Source organism: Nematolebias whitei, chromosome 7 (genome assembly GCF_014905685.2).
Source record: "Nematolebias whitei isolate Nwh7 chromosome 7, NemWhi1, whole genome shotgun sequence".
Taxonomy (NCBI): domain Eukaryota; kingdom Metazoa; phylum Chordata; class Actinopteri; order Cyprinodontiformes; family Rivulidae; genus Nematolebias; species Nematolebias whitei.
Genome location: NC_056504.1, coordinates 43,996,575 through 44,012,636, shown reverse-complemented (window position 1 = coordinate 44,012,636; position 16,062 = coordinate 43,996,575). Strand labels below are relative to the sequence as shown.

Below are 16,062 nucleotides of genomic sequence, written 5' to 3'. Positions count from 1 at the left end.
AAGAAAATCCCAGAAATTAGCCGCAGCATCGTATAAACCGCGGGGTTCTAAGCCTGTGACAAAAGTAGCGGCTTATAGACTGAAAAGTACATTACTGGTAAGTATTTCAAAATCAAATCAATATCAAAGATATGCTTTTGAGTAGTACTTTAACCTTTTCTTCACCTATTGCTTGTTCTTTTTTCTGTCGTTCTCTGTGTCTCTCTGGTTGTAGGGGTCTGAAAGTGCTGCTGGTTCCAGTACTCGCAGGCATAATGGAGGCTGACCAGGAGCGGTGTTGGGGCTTTGACCAGTTCTTCACAGCCACAACAGATATCTTGCAGCGGCAGCCAGTCCATCTCTTCTCTCTGCAGCACGCCATGGCACAATGTATTTACATTCAGCACTACAAGACGTACGTCCTCTCGGGCCTGTCGTCCCACACACACTTTCTGACCAAACTCATCTTATCAAATGTCTAACGTGTCATCCAGATGTTTCAGTTTGTCAGAAACCACACAATTGTTTTACATCTGGCGTTTAAATAATTAATTTAGAAACTAATTTAGCAACTCATTTTAGTTTTGGAAAATCTTTACACAATTCATTATGATCAGCAAATGTAAAAAAAAAAAAAAAACATGCAAAAACTGTCCAAACTTTAACAGATTAAATCTTTTTAACTAAAATATTTTTCTATCACAATGACGCTGCCAGCTTTTCTTCCTGTTACTGGAAGCAGAATGGATACTGGTGCTGACAGTGTAGTTTGTTGTGAGCAACAAAGGATTTTCAACATAAAGTTCATACCAGTGCTACTTTTGTGGACCTAGTAAAAATTTATGATGCACTTTTAATAAGGGATAAAATAGTTTGCACCACATGCCTGCACTTTATTAAGAAGGCACACAAAGCTCGAGGTTCAACAAAAAAACATAAAAACGAGCCCCAGAATGAACAGCAGACACAAAAACACCAAACATCGAAACAAACCATAAGATAAAAATTAAATCAAAACCCACAGATTGTAGAAATGAGGAACTATGAACTGCAGAATGTAGCTTATTTTAATATAACCAAGTCATTTAACAGAAGGCGATAAATATGGGAAGTCTGGCATTTACGTAATTTTATTGAACATGTTTGTGATAAATTATTATTTAGATCATATTTATTTATTTTACTAAACAACAATCTTGTCAAAATGTACTACTGCTGCTGCTAAACACAGAATACACTTTTCAAATTGTGTACATTGTGTTTCTCTTTAAAATGCCTTCCCTCTCACCCAGTGTGTCGGTGTTCAAGGAGGACGTGGCGTCTCAGACTGGTGTTGGGATGCAACATCAGCGCCTCATGTACCTGGGTCACGACCTGCCCCTGGAGGGCAACATGAAGGTGGTCAACCTTCCATCTACTTCCTGTTCTCAGCCTCTCATTCTGCTCAGCTACGCTCCTGCATCCAACATTGGCCTGCCCTTCAGAGAACGTAAGACAAACAGAGACAATGATCTTTACTGTGAACATTAATTTTGAAGATACCATGCCGTACAATTCAATTCAGTTTATTTATATAGTGCCATATCACAACAAAGTTGTCTCAGGGCACTTTACAGGAACGTACACACATATAGAAAAGCCAATTAGTAAAGTTCTCTATCTAAGGAAGCCAGCAGACTCGAATCTTCACTTTGTCGCAGTCTTCCATCCTGAGCAAGCACAATGGCAACAGTGGAAAGAAAAACTCATTTTTAAAAGGAAGAAGCCTCCAGCAGAACCAGGCTCAGGACAAGCGGCCATCCGCCATACCATACCAGCTTTATTTATAGAGCACTTTAAACACCCACAGGACCAAAGTGCTGTACACATAATAAAACAATCATACAACCAGACAATAAAGAACAATTAAAATAATTAAAAGTCAACATTTCAGATGGTGTCAAAGGCCATGAAGAAGAGATGAGTTTTAAGAAGGGATTTGAAAACAGACAGGTAAGAGGCCAGTCTGATGTTCAAGGGAAGGTTGTTCCACAGTTTAGTTGCTGCCACAGCAAAAGCACGATCTCCTCTGAGCTTACACTTTATCTTGGGCACACTCAAGAGCAGCTGATCACATGACCTGAGGGATTGAAAGGGTGGCAACTCAGACAGATGGGGCAGGGCAAAGAGCTTTAAAAGCATATAAAATTATTTTAAAATTAATCCTAAAATGTACGTGCAGCCAGTGCAGAAAGGCTAAAACGGGAAATGTGGTCAAACTTTCATGTGCCTGTTAAAACTATGCAGCAGCATTCTGTACCCTCTGAAGCTGAGAGATACATAAATCACTGATTCCTTTATAGAGTGCGTTACAGTAGTCAAGCAGAGTGGTCACAAAGACATAAACTACTGTTTCGAAATGCAGCTTAGAAAGAATCAGCTTTACTTTAGCCAACTGCCTCAAATGAAAAAAAAAAACCCAACAAGATTTAACATCTGCTTTGATGTGATTTTCTAACTTTAGCACTGCATCGACTTTGACCCCTAGGTTTGTAATAGTTGGACAGATATACTGGGCCAAAGAACCCATATTTGCTCAAAATAGAGCCAAGAGGGAGCAGGTACAGCGTGAAGAGGAGGGGGCCTAAAACTGAGCCCTGCGGAACTCTACACAAAAGACGAGCAGAGGAGGACGCATGGTAACCAAGACAGACACAGACACGCTTGGCTAAGTAGGACTAAAACCAGTCCAGCGCTGTACTGCTGCCTGACCCCCCCCCCCCCCCACACACACACACACACACACACACACACCCCATGTCAAACAACTAAGTAAAATACTAGATAGATGAAGGAGATTGATAAATGTGATTCAGAGTATTATAAATGCAAATATGAAGTTGGCAAGTTAGGAAAGATTGATAATATTTCATATTCCTTTAAGATTTCTTTTTTTCTGTGCAGCAGAGACTCCTCCCATTCCAACCAGGTTTGATGTCGTAGCAGACTACAGTTTCTCCAAGGTATGCTCTGGCTCATATTTTGTTTGTTTTTTATGTGAACTGAATGTTTCATAAACTTGAAGTTCATCATTCGTGAACCTCCATTTTGTTTTTAGGCGACAGTAGGAGTGGTCCATCAGTACAAGAGAATTGTGCAGTTGCTTCACGCTCACCGAGAGCTTCTGCTGCAGGGTTACTACAGCTACATGTGAGACAAACACTTGCATGGTACTCATTTGTGAGGTATAAACCTCTCCGGTTATTTCTCACCCATCCTTTACATCCGTCATGTCTCTCAGGATGATGTTACGTCAGGAGTGCAGAGAAGCCATGCATCGTATTGCAATGATCACCACGAGGTTACAGTCTTGTCTCATTACGCAACACAGGGTTCATAAACTGTAAGTTTATTTGCACATCTTTGGTAATGAGATACATCACGTTTCATCCTACATGTGTGGAAACTTTAACTGAATTTAACTGAGCTTTAACTGTTTGTAAAGAATATATTTTCCTATCTTCATCTTTTTAGTGACACGCATTGACATTACTGATATTCCTGATATCATAACAATCTCATCTGTGAAGCTTTTGTCTCATGACTGATGTCTTGTGTTTCATAGAGCCTCTTATTCCTCTGAAAGTCCAGGGCCAGCGAATAATAGTCAAAAGCTGCAGATGGTAAGTCCAGTCCAGAAGCAACAGTTTTGTCAAACGTCACAATGTCGCTTTTATGAACTGAATAATAAAGTAAAACATGGATTTGTGTTGAAATATTTTCCCCATGTTTTTTACTTTCAATTCAATCTCTGTCTTGTTAGAACAAATTACAACTATTAACAAAACAACAATGTACAGCAGATGTTGTGTCTTTAAGTTTTTAACATGTTTTTTTTTTCATTATAACATTTTTTTATGGAGTTTTGTTCGAACTCTTAGTTGCTTTTACCCATTTAACCCTGATACAGTATACAGCATTACAACCGGACACAGTTTGAGTTTTACTTACCGGTAAATATATGAAAAATTACTTGGAAAACTAAAGACAATACCAAAACTGAAACTCAAATTTCAGGTCTCTCTTTTAAATGAGTCCCTGAGACTCAATTGGATTAACCTGTATAAGTAAAGGCTGAATGAAAATAAAACCCTTCAAACTAAAAGTTTCCACTAACCCTCAGGGCTAGGAAATAAAAACCATTAATGGACTTACTGTACGTACTTCAAGGATTCAAGATTCTTTATTTGTCATATGCACCACATGGTACATGAGGTGGAACGAAATTGTGTACACAGGGTCCCAGTTACATCCAACAAAAGTATAAAAAATGTACTTGTACTGTACTGGTTGTTATACTGGTATACCAGCACTTATCATACTTACTTACTTATTTATTTAAGTTTTTGGTCTGACTGCTTTTTATTCTAATTGTTTATTTTCTAAAATTATTACAATACTCTTTGTCTTGCAGCTATGTACCGTTATCTTTACAATTACCATATTTTCTGGTGTATACGTCACAGTTTTTTTTGCATAGATTTGCCAGTCCTGCAACTTATACACTAAAGCAACTTATATAGGTTTTTTTTCATATTCATAACGCAATTTTTGACTGATGCTTTAAATGTTCATTCAAACTGACGTGAACCAGAGTAACTATTACCATTTGCAGCCGCTAGAGGCATAAAGACACACCTTTGCTATAACGTAGAGCAAACAAATAATTGTTTTTAAGTTTTAATCTTGTTAAGTTTTGAAGAACTGCAACAGCAAGTCCTCCCATGCGTGCAGCCGCCAATCGAGTTTTGGCACGACACCGGCCCACGTTTCCCGGGGATCAGCAGCGCATAATAAACACGACGGATCAGCAGTGATGCATAATAAATGCAACTTATACACTGAAGTGACTTATATATATATATATATATATATATATATATATATATATATTTTTTTTTATTTTTTTTTTTTTTCATGATGAGTGACTTGACATTAGAAAATACAGTATATATCGTAAAAGAAAAACAAAAAAGTAATAAAAGCTCTAACCTGCACAGATATATTTATGTAGCCTCAGTGACAAAGTAGACAACCTTTATTCCAAATGCAGGTTCTGAAAGCAACTTGTGAAAATTGTTTACTTGAGTCCTTAAGAATAGACTGAGCCCAGTTAATTAGTCCTACAAAAGTTTAACTCGGTGAAATAACTTTAAAGTATTTAAGTAGGAACTTTGAGAAGAGGGGCTCATGTTCTCTAAAAAGCTTCAGCGCTTCATTTATTATTTCCTTTAGCACTGGAAGCTATCTTTGATAAAAACAAAATTATGTTTCGGTTATTACAAATAATCCTTTTTCAAAAGGTGATATTTTACATTTTAATACTGTACTATAATAAGAGTTAAACATCTGTTTAATAACGCATTAGCTTATGCACTTAAAGTACTTATTGTAATACATTTTGAAACCTCTTTTGTTTCACTACTGCATACTCTCATCACAGCTTACTGCAGCATACATGGACTCATTCGAAACTCCTTCTAACACTTTGCTACTTCATTTTCTTACTTTTCACAGGGAGGTGAGGGAAAAATGTTTAGGACAATTAGACAGTATTTTGTTAAAGTCTTACCAGATTTTTAAGGTGTTTTATCTCGGTGTTACCTTTCAGTTCCACGACTCCAAAAATAAAAGTTGTGGAGACATTCAGCGCCAGTCATCGCTGGTTGAAGCGCACAGATGTTTCAAATAATCCAATTAAACAAGAGCTTGCTGACTTCAGTACAGCAGCCTCAACAACCACAGTTTTAGTTTTATCCTTTATATGAGTATGCTTTTGATTTTTATTTTATGCTTTTTCATCTTTTGGAACACTAATGTCGAACATATGAGCGATCATTTGTAGCTTTCTGGAAATCTTCAAAAGACCCCCAGCTTGGGGTTTCATGGCCCACAGTGGGATCCAACTCCAACTTTGAGAGTTAATAAAGTGGTTTAAGAGTGCTAAGGAGTCTAAAGACAATAAAACGTAAATAAAATGTCATTATGATCCTATCACAATGTTATTGCAAGATTGAAGCAAAACATCGCACTTGAAATAACATTGAATGGTTTAGCAAGAATATTTTAATATTATGAGAAACAGGAAATGGACAAATATAGTCAACTAAAGAAAGAGAAAATGGAGGCGTGTAAATGATAATAGTTCTATAATATGTATTTTAATATATCATCATCATTTTCTGCTGGGTTTTCAGGTTCATCAGAACCTGCCTGTGTACGCTGTTGGAATCCAGGAGTTTCAGAACCGACTGGAGCGTCTGCAGATCGAACAGGCCAAGCTAGCTGAGACTCTGGCCCATGACAAGAGGTATTGTGGGAGGGCAGGCGTTCAGGGAGGACAGTGAGTTATTTCATGTTGAATATTTGCCTTGTTTCCCCCCCACAGCTGTCAGAGGATGGAGATCCTGCTTCAGAAGATCACAGCGATCCATCAGCAATACCGAAAAGACAGACTGACTGGAAGTATGGAAACTTTCCTCATTATACAACATGTTTTGGCAGGCACAGTTTTTATTTTAGATACGTAGCTATAAGCACGTTTTTGCTGTTTTAATTCTTAAAACCCTCCTGAAATTTGGATGTAGAAATTTGCAAGTCAAAGCTTTTTATCCTACGTGTTTTACGTAACTGCAACTTTGTCTGTCTTAATATAAATTTACATTTTAATTATCAGTTATAACTACTTTATTAACTTCTTTTTATTGCAGAGCTGCCCTATAATGATGAGCAAATCCACAAGTTTGAAAAGTGAGCTTTTTTCTGGATTTTCTACACAGCTGGTGTCCAAACATCTGAAGTCCTGTGTAATCTGTTGCTTCTCCTTCCCAGAATCCACCTGTCCTCCCACATTAAGCGAGTAAAGTCCCTCTTCAGAGAAGAATGTGTGCAGAGATATAAAGAGCTCTTGGCTTCAACAAGGACATGGAGCAGGTCAGAATAGGCTCTTAAGTTGTAAACCGTTTTAAAAGATTTGAAAAATCGGTGTGTGTTTTTTTTTTTTGACCGGGCTAAAAATAACTGACGTTACAGACACCGTTCAGAGCGTCTGCCTGAATTTAAGTTTATAATTTTGGCCCCTTGTGAAGAGGAGTTGATGTCAGCAATAAATGGTCACACAACTTTAATGAGAAGTTTGTGGCAAAACCATTTTTCTGGTTTAAATATTGTTGAAGCCCCGCCCTGTCTCGTCTTGTGAGACGGGTGTCTTTTGAAATCCAAACTATACTAACCTTTTACTTTTGATCCCGTTCTCGCTGACAGGCCCCACCACACCACAACCCTGACCGCCCTGAGACTTTTCTATCTAAAATCTCACTTTGAACAAAATGAACACAAAAAGACAAATATTTGTAGGTCTCAGATTAAAGCAATGATTTGTGTGTCTTTTTAACTTTAACTATTTTTCACCCCAAACTCACAAAGTTCTCTCTGTGAGAGAGTCATCTTCAGGTGTTTGTAGTTTATCCTAAATATCTGTACCTTTCAAACTATTGTGAGATGTGTACAAATGTGAAACGACAGTAGTTTTACCTTTGTACAATATTTTAGTGTACCAGAGAGACGGTGTGAGTTGCAAAGAATGCTGGGTAGGTTTGTGGCACTTACAGTGGTGCTTGGATGTTGGTGAAGCCTTTAGAAGTTTCTGTATTTCTACATAAATATAAAGCATCATCAGATTAAGTAGATTAAGTGAACCCAGTTAAACAAACAAGACAAGATATAATACTTGGGTCATTTATTTATTGAGGAAAATGATCCAATATTACATATTTGTGAGTGGTAAAAGTATGTGAACCTCTAGGATTAGCAGTTAAATTAAAGATTAAATTAGAATCAGGTGTTTTCAATCAATGGGATGATGATCAGGTGTGAGTGGGCCTGTTTGATTTAAAGAACAGGATCTATCAAAGTCTGATCTTCACAACATGTTTGTGGAAGTGGATCATGGCAGGAACAAAGGAAATTTCTGAGGAGCTCAGGAAAAGAGTTGTTGATGCTCATCAGGATGAAAAAGGTTACAAAACCATCTCTACAAAGTTTGGACTCCACAAATCCACAGTCAGATTTGGACAAATGGAGGAAATTCAAGAGCATCGTTACCCTCCCCAGGAGTGGTGGACCAACAAAGATCACTCCAAGAACAAGGTGTGGAACAGTCTGCGAGGTCACAAAGGACCTCAGGGTAACTCCTAAGCAATGGAAGTCCTCTCTCACATTATTGTTGATGTTCATGAGTCCACAGTCAAGAGAACAATGAACAACAATGGTGTCATGGAAGGCTCTCCAAAAAGAACGTGGCTGCTCGACTAGTTTGCTAAAGATCACGTGGACAAGACAGAAGACTGTTGTTCTGTGGACAGATGAGACCAAAATAGAACTTTTTTGGTTTAAATGAAAAGAGTTATGTTTGGAGAAAGGAAAACTGCATTCCTTATCCCATCTGTGAAACATGGTGGAGGTAGTATCATGGTTTGGGCCTATTTTGCTGCATCTGGGCCAGGACGGCTTGCCATCATTGGTGGAACAATGAATTCTGAATTATATCATAATTCTAAAGGAAAATGTCAGAACATGTGTCCATGAACTGAATCTCAGGAGAAGGTGGGTCATGCAGCGAGACAATGACCCTCAGCACACAAGTGGTTCTACTAAAGAATGGGCCAAGAAGAATAAAGTTCATGTTTTGTAAAGGTCAAGTCAAAGACCTGACCTTAATCCAATCCAGATGTTGTGGAAGGACCTGAAGCTGCAGTTAATGTGAGGAAACCACCAACATCCAGATTTGAAGCTGTTCTGTACAGAGGAATGGACTAAAATTCCTCCAAGCTGGTGTGGAGGACTGATCAACAGTTACCAGAAATATTTAGTTGATACACCAGATACTGAAAGCAAAGGTTCACGTATTTTTACTACTCACAAATATGTAATATTGGATCATTTTCCTCAATAGCTAAATGACAAAGTATAATATTTTTGTCTCTTTTGTTTAACTGGGTTCTCTTTTAGGACTTTTGTGAAAATCTGAAGATTAGATTATATTTATGCAGAAATATAGAAAATTATAAAGGCATCACAAACATTTAAGCACCACTGTAAGTGCGCAATGTTTTTGAGTGTTCACATTGTTTGTGAGTGTTTACGATGTTTGTGTTTACGATGTTTGTGAGTGTTTACGATGTTTGTGTTTACGATGTTTGTGTTTACGATGTTTGTGAGTGTGGAAATGGGTTGTTCTTGTTAATGTCCTGTTCAGGTTTTGGTTTGACATTCATGTTGAATTTTCTGTTATTGGCTGTGAATTGTCACCATGAGTCAGAGGCTGTTCCTGGTACGTACAAGGGGGGAAAACACTTTTTGTTGGAGGCTGACAGTGAGTACTAATAATAAAGAGTGATGTTGACATCACACGAGAGTGACTGTAGTGATGTAGCTGCTCTGCTAGCACTTGTGAGTGGATACAATATCCATGAAAGCAGCACATGGGTTTGATGTTTTATCTTCACCTGTATGGGGGGAGGATCTTTTTAGTCTCTCCTACAACTTGTCTGAGTTACTTGAAAACACATTTAACAGAAAATAAAACCTTGTTCGGTATTTAAATGAAGCTCCTTTCACAAACCTTGGTCAGTTTGATGGTTTTGGTTGTAGACTGGTATATAGGTGCTGTAACTTCCAGGTTGTGCTTCTCTGATTCAAGTGTTATCCTGGAGATGCAGGCCCAACTACAGGACTTTGGTTCTTTCTCCAGGGGCTTGTTGGCAGACTTGGAAATGACTGAGCAGCACCAGAATAAAGTAACTGCATTCTTTTTTAATTTTAGTGATATTTTTAATATGTTTTTAACTAGGTCCAAATATTCTTTGTTTAAAATGTTTTCAAACAACCCTACAGCTTTATTTTCCATTGTTTTGGATTTGTTTGTCTGATATGAGAGTTGTAAAGTGTTGTCTGCCCACCTCAGGCTATGGACAGGCTCCTCCACACTCTGCAGTTTGAGAGAGCTGAACATCAGCCGGGAGTCGTACCAAACGACAAGAAGCCGATGGTCTCCAGGTGTCTGTTTGTTCTTGTTTTGTCACATCAGGAGGGTGAAGTGTGCCTTAATGGTTGACCAAAGTAATAACTGGTTATGCCTGAAATGTTAGTTTTTCTTTAATGGAGGACTTTCATTGCAATGCCACTATAAGGATAAATGAGCAAGTTGCTTTATTTTAGGATGCACCATTTAAGGGAGGAAATGGAGCTTTTGGTGCGAGAGCTGCAGTGCAACAACAGCATTATTGAAAGGTCAGTTGAGCGAACAGCTTCCTGTCAGTAAATCTCATTCAAACCGTTCTACAGCGCGGCGTTCACTGTGTTTCTCTGATCCTGCAGCCTCGGCGCAGTGAACCCCGCAGCAGCTCTGGAGCCGAGTCCAGACAGACCCTGCACTCTGTGACGACGACGACGCACCAAGATCGTGTTCAGTTCCTGTCGGACCATTTTAACAGCCGCACATAAACACTTCTGAACATTTTTTTTCTATATGGATGGATGTGCTGTGTGTGGCCAAGATGTAGCAGTTTAAACCAATCACAATGTGAACTCAAGTTAAAGACTTGATCCACAGAAACATGTGGGATAGGCCACAGATGGACTTTTAGTGTGGGTGTTAGTGTGCTGCTGACTGAGTACGGCAGTTCAATACAAAACTCGTTAAAGCCTTTCGAGTTACTGTATTTTTAATAGGGCTGCCGTGGTTTTAGACTGGATGAAACAGTGAATGCCCAGTCAGCTGCTGGACTGTTTCACTGGTTGCATTTCTTCCACTTCAGAAGCTCTTGAGAATTTAACCATACTACGTTGCTAGTATTTCTGTGGTTTAAAAAAAAAAATCTGATTCTGATCTCATTATGAATGCTGTTTCACCAAAGAACCTTTTTTTCTTTTTCTGTTCCTCTTAGTAGGCCTGTAATAAATCAATTAATCGCATGATGAATGAAAATTATCAACCTCATTTTCGTTTACCGGCTTTATCGTTTCTTCATATCTCTCTCTTTCTACTGAAGACACTGGACGACAAAAGGCTCAACTTTGGTGCTCTTCACTGACACCCCCCCCCCTTCCCCCATTCTCTTTATAATCTGTTTTAACGATCCAAAATCACATTTTTGGATCGTTAAAAGCAGCTAAGCTACGAGCTAAGCTAACAGGCCGACCTCGGAAATAAACCTCCGTCTTTTCAAAAATCCAAAATTCACGGTTGAAACCCATGCCTTTGTAAAAAAAAAAGGTGTTTTTCTCTGCAAAAAGAAGCTGAGAACTTGTTTACTGATTTTTTTATTAAAGGCTTTGTGTCAAAAATGCTATGCTAAAGAGCTCAAATCACAGAGCAGCCACCATGTCAGCCCATGTCACGTCAAGAGCCCTCCCTCCCATTTTTCTTAAAGAGACACGCTGCTCATCTATCCATCCTTTGGTTCAAACAGTCTTATACTGCCATCAAGTGGTCAAAAAAGGTACTACACTCCAAACAAATCAACATTTCTTCTAAAATTTGACAATTAATTATTGTTAAATTTCAAACAATATTATCGTTTATCGCAATAATTTCTGAGACAATTAATCGCCCAGCAAAATTTGTTATCGTGACAGGCCTACCTCTTGGTGATTTTTTTAGAAAACTCTGATTTCTAATCATCTTTGCGCATCATCGCAACTGTTGGTCACAAGATAAACTGATTTTTTTTAAAGATGTCAAATGGTTTTGTGAGATGGATGCAATCACACAGAGGGTAAAGTGTAAATTCTGTCAGTAAACTCCCAAGACGTTTATCTGAAAGCCTGAACAGAGTCCGATCGAAGTTTCTGGATGTTTGTGTTAAAGACTGGCCTTTGCTCGAGTAGCTCCTTCTGTTAGAGATTTATTTATGATTAAACGTTTGAAGCCATATTTGTATCATTTTTGTTTTGACTGTATTTATTTTTGGGATTCCAGAGAACAACCACAGTAAGGGAAACCCTACAGTCTACATTTAATTCTGACAAACCCACTTCAGTGACAGTACACCAAAGTGCCGTTTAAAAAAAATGGGAAACTGAGTGTGGTTAACGCTGTGGGGGAAATCCAAGGCTTTGTTGTTTGTTTTTAATAACAGTACACAAGAAACAAGTTCTAGGGTGAATCATTATTTCAGTGTTTCATTCTTTTATATTTTTTAATTATTGTTTTCAACGTTATTTAAGATTTGTAAGATTCTGACTCTAGTGCATAGATGTGACTCAAAAGAGGGCAGAAAATAAAACTGAAAGCTTTTCTCTCAGTGGAGCAGAGTTTGAACTTTCTCAGTTGGGGTGGAGTTCCGCTCGGCTGTGGTTTTCTGTGGGTTTTAGCTGCTCACATGACGCGCTTTTGGCTAAGGTGGGAACTTCAGTATCTTTCTGTATTCCACACAAACAAAGGTGACATTGTAATGCTTCAGGCATTTATTGATTTATTTACATTACTCTAAAGTAATATTCAATGCATAAGGGTTTTAAAGTAAATATATAGTTGATATATGGGCACAAACTGGTACATTGTAAAAATGTTTAGCTACTATTTTTAAAATTTCCAGGAGTGTGGATGGATTTATGTACTTTTTCTTATTTTAGCCATTCATCAAAACGTTTAGATAATTCAGATCTGTGCTATGACTTTTTGGTTTTTGTTAAGTACTTTTTTTAAATATTTCAGGATATTTGCAAATATTTTCCCCATAGACATACAATGAGATATTTTAAATTCCTTAAAAATAGTTATTTTTTTAAATCTGCTTAAGCATATTTGTTCGGTTTTTGTCCGTTGTTTTATTTTGGATTCGTAGTCGCCATTCTTCGCCGGCAGTAGCTCAGTGGTCAAGTGCTGCAGTCCTCCTGAGGCTGCTGGTTTGAGCCCAAGTTGCATCATGAAAGGCATCCGATTAAAAATAACCCCTACAGAATTTATACAATTTTTAGTTTTTATAATCTAATATAAATCTATAATCTATATTAACTAGGGATGCACGATATTATCGGTATTGGCCGATATTAGCGATAAAGTTAAATATCGTACATCAAAATAACTCTTCGATAGGCTTCTGTTTTGAGTTAATTTTTAATTTAAGAAACTGTCAAGTCTATTAATGCACTATGCGCTTTTCACTTGTCGCTTGTGAACAGGTTGAGTCTAGATTTGTGAAAATTTACAAATTTGCACTGTTCACGTGTTATTATGTGAATAAATTTGACATTAAACATAATCCAAGTTGAATCATTTTCAACCCCCTTTTTGGCATCTGCATTCGGCAGAAAATTTTAATTCCACCTGTAAGTAGGTTTAGGAAAAAAGATATCGGATATCTGCCAAAAATCTAACATTGTGCATCCCTAATATAACTCTTTAAAAATGTTGGTCGTGCTTTTTACTATCCTCTGATCAGAGACTGGTTTATGGTGCTCACTTTTCCTTATTTAATTAGTATTTAGTTGTCTTATTAAAAGAGCTACAGTATATCTTTAGTCTTGACAACGATTCACGCTATCAGTCTGAGCGCGCGCAGCGTCGGGAGCGCGCTCGCGGCATTTAAAGCCGTTGATCCGTGACGTCACTACACGTTTGTCACTGGCGGGAGCGGAGTTTATATTCGAGGCACGGACTAAAAAAAAAACAAGAAAACAGCCACACACTCCGAGCTGCCGCGCACACACGCGTTAAGAGGGACACTACAATGGCGTCTGTGAGCGTGGTGGGCCAGCAGCCGGGTCCGCACAGGCTGGACTCGGAACCGCCGATGCTGCTCTTCAAACTGTCGGGCACCAAGGCGAAGATCAGCCTGCCGAGGAAGTCGTCCTGGGAGAAGATGATGTTCGCGAGGAGCTGCGAGGACTTCGGCTCGGTCACTGCCGCTGAGGAGTCACGACCTCCTCCGGAACCAGCTGGAGGAGCGGCGGTCGGAGGAGGGAGGATGCCCGGGGAAGGATGCGGTGTCCGGGCCGCCGGTTCTGATGCGCCACGTAGCCCGACACAGCAGGGCGGCGGCGGTGTCGCCGGGTCACCGCAGGGTCGAGCCGGGCGCCTCGGCATCAACCGGGAGGCAAACCAAAACACGGGGAGTCGGCGGGGGGGCTCGCTGAAGGAGTCCGGGCTCGGTGCCATGCCGAGCGGACCGACCGACGGTCGTAGGAGATCCCACCGGCACCGGGACTCACGGCTCGGGAGACGCGGCTCTCGGAACGGAGGCGCCGGCCCTCAGAGCGCCTCCTCCCCGGGGGAGTGCGGAGGTCTGCCGCTGGAGCGGCTCACGCAGGGCCGGACCGGGGTGGTGAAGCTGGCCCGCACCGAACCGCACCGCATCGAGGCCTGGTCCATCTTCCCGCAGGAGATGGACCCTCGGGTGAGGACGGAGAGAGGCGAGGGACACAGGTTCGAAACCCAGCCCGTGAACCAGGACTGGTGCGACGTGTGCAGCCGGGAGATCTCCGCGCAGGTTGTCAAGTGCCAAAGTAAGTGATTGGAAGTAATCTGAGCATGCATGAGGATAATCTGAGCAGGATTCAGATTAATTACTGACATGTTCCTGTTAATGTCTCTGAAGGACACCCTGCAGGGTCCTTGTGCACAGAAACGGTGCTTCTGAAGGACATCTCCACAGACGAGTCCAAATCCTTTTATGTAAACCCTTTATCATGCTCTTCCAGCTCTGCCCCCCAGAGTGACCCCCCCAAATAAAGTAGGAAAGATGAGAGGAATTGAATAAAATGTATTTAAAGCTGCAGGGAGCTTAAATTAAATTATTGGGGGAAAAAAGTGGGCTTTCCAAATGAACTCAGTCTGTGAACAAACACTATTTTTAATTGATTGCAAAAAGCCTGCGCCTTCTAAAAGATTTTAACCAGCAGTGACTGAACACAGATTTATTTAATTGAGCTTTTATTTTCTCAAGGGGCAGGAAATCCCTGTCAGTTGAACAAGCAGGTGCTCCTTTAAAGCCCCTAAAAGCCCACTCTGATCAAGGGAAAACCCTGGATTCATTAGTCATTTCACACATTCCTCCCACCTGCACTTGTCTGTTTATGGGTTTAACCCAACCATGTTGTCATACACACACACACACACACACACACACACTGGCTTAACCTGAAGATTGGAGCATTTGCTTCTCTGTGCATGTGTGTGTGTTAGTGCTGAGTTAGCATTGTGTCAGCAACGCTCCATCATGGGGAGGCTGTGGCTGCAGGGCGGCGTGGGATAAACACAGGAGAGGCAAAAGTGATGAATGAAGCAGGAGGAAGGAAAAGAAAAGGACAGAAGAAGCCCAAGACCAGTGAGAAGCAGAAGAATCACTCAATCGTCTTTTTAATGTCACTCAGCTGTTTAAGTGGAGACAAACTACAAGTAGTTTGATTCCAAGGTTGAGCTGGGTGACACTCGCTTGTGAGGTAAAACCAGTGGTGTAGTCTACATTTTTTACTGTGCTTAGAAACCAAAGTACACAGGTTAGTACTGTGTACACCAGTTAGTATTGTGCTTAGAAACCAAAGTACACCGTTAGTACTGTGCCTAGAAACCAAAGTACACCTGTTAGTACTGTGCATAGAAACCAAAGTACACAGGTTAGTACTGTGTACACCAGTTAGTATTGTGCTTAGAAACCAAAGTACACTGGTTAGTACTGTGCTTAGAAACCAAAGTACACCTGTTAGTACTGAGCTTAGAAACCAAAGTACACCAGTTAGTACTGTGCTTAGAAACCAAAGTACACCATTAGTACTGTGCTTAGAAACCAAAGAACACCTGTTAGTACTGTGCTTAGAAACCAAAGTACACCTGTTAGTACTGTGCTTAGAAACTAAAGTACACTGGTTAGTACTGTGCTTAGAAACTAAAGTACACTGGTTAGTACTGTGCTTAGAAACCAAAGTACACCATTAGTACTGTGCTTAGGAACCAAAGTACACCGTTAATACTGTGCTTAGGAACCAAAGTACACCGTTAATACTGTGCTTAGAAACCAAAGTACAACGTTAGTACTGTGCTTA

The 16,062-nt window shown here is 39.9% G+C and overlaps 3 protein-coding genes across 3 annotated transcripts in view; all 3 read left to right on the top strand.

Moving 5' to 3' along the window:
• The window catches only part of ikbke (inhibitor of nuclear factor kappa B kinase subunit epsilon), a 17,501-nt gene extending 7,028 nt beyond the window's left edge, over positions 1-10,473 (top strand). Inside the window, exons 7-20 of the mRNA XM_037678916.1 lie at positions 215-394; positions 1,272-1,468; positions 2,923-2,981; positions 3,077-3,168; positions 3,260-3,361; positions 3,584-3,641; positions 6,216-6,328; positions 6,407-6,483; positions 6,729-6,768; positions 6,850-6,951; positions 9,719-9,815; positions 9,983-10,074; positions 10,237-10,308; positions 10,396-10,473. Coding sequence (XP_037534844.1) covers positions 215-394; positions 1,272-1,468; positions 2,923-2,981; positions 3,077-3,168; positions 3,260-3,361; positions 3,584-3,641; positions 6,216-6,328; positions 6,407-6,483; positions 6,729-6,768; positions 6,850-6,951; positions 9,719-9,815; positions 9,983-10,074; positions 10,237-10,308; positions 10,396-10,459 — 1,345 coding nt within the window. The 3' untranslated portion in view covers positions 10,460-10,473. The remainder of the gene's footprint in view (positions 1-214; positions 395-1,271; positions 1,469-2,922; positions 2,982-3,076; positions 3,169-3,259; positions 3,362-3,583; positions 3,642-6,215; positions 6,329-6,406; positions 6,484-6,728; positions 6,769-6,849; positions 6,952-9,718; positions 9,816-9,982; positions 10,075-10,236; positions 10,309-10,395) is intronic.
• LOC119411943 (serine/threonine-protein phosphatase 6 regulatory ankyrin repeat subunit C-like) overlaps positions 1-16,062 on the top strand; it is a 1,101,338-nt gene that overhangs the window by 470,259 nt on the left and 615,017 nt on the right. The gene's annotated exons all lie outside the window — the stretch shown is intronic.
• Positions 13,752-16,062, top strand: part of rassf5 (Ras association domain family member 5) — a 37,173-nt gene continuing 34,862 nt past the window's right edge. The window contains exon 1 of the mRNA XM_037678924.1: positions 13,752-14,526. Coding sequence (XP_037534852.1) covers positions 13,752-14,526 — 775 coding nt within the window. The remainder of the gene's footprint in view (positions 14,527-16,062) is intronic.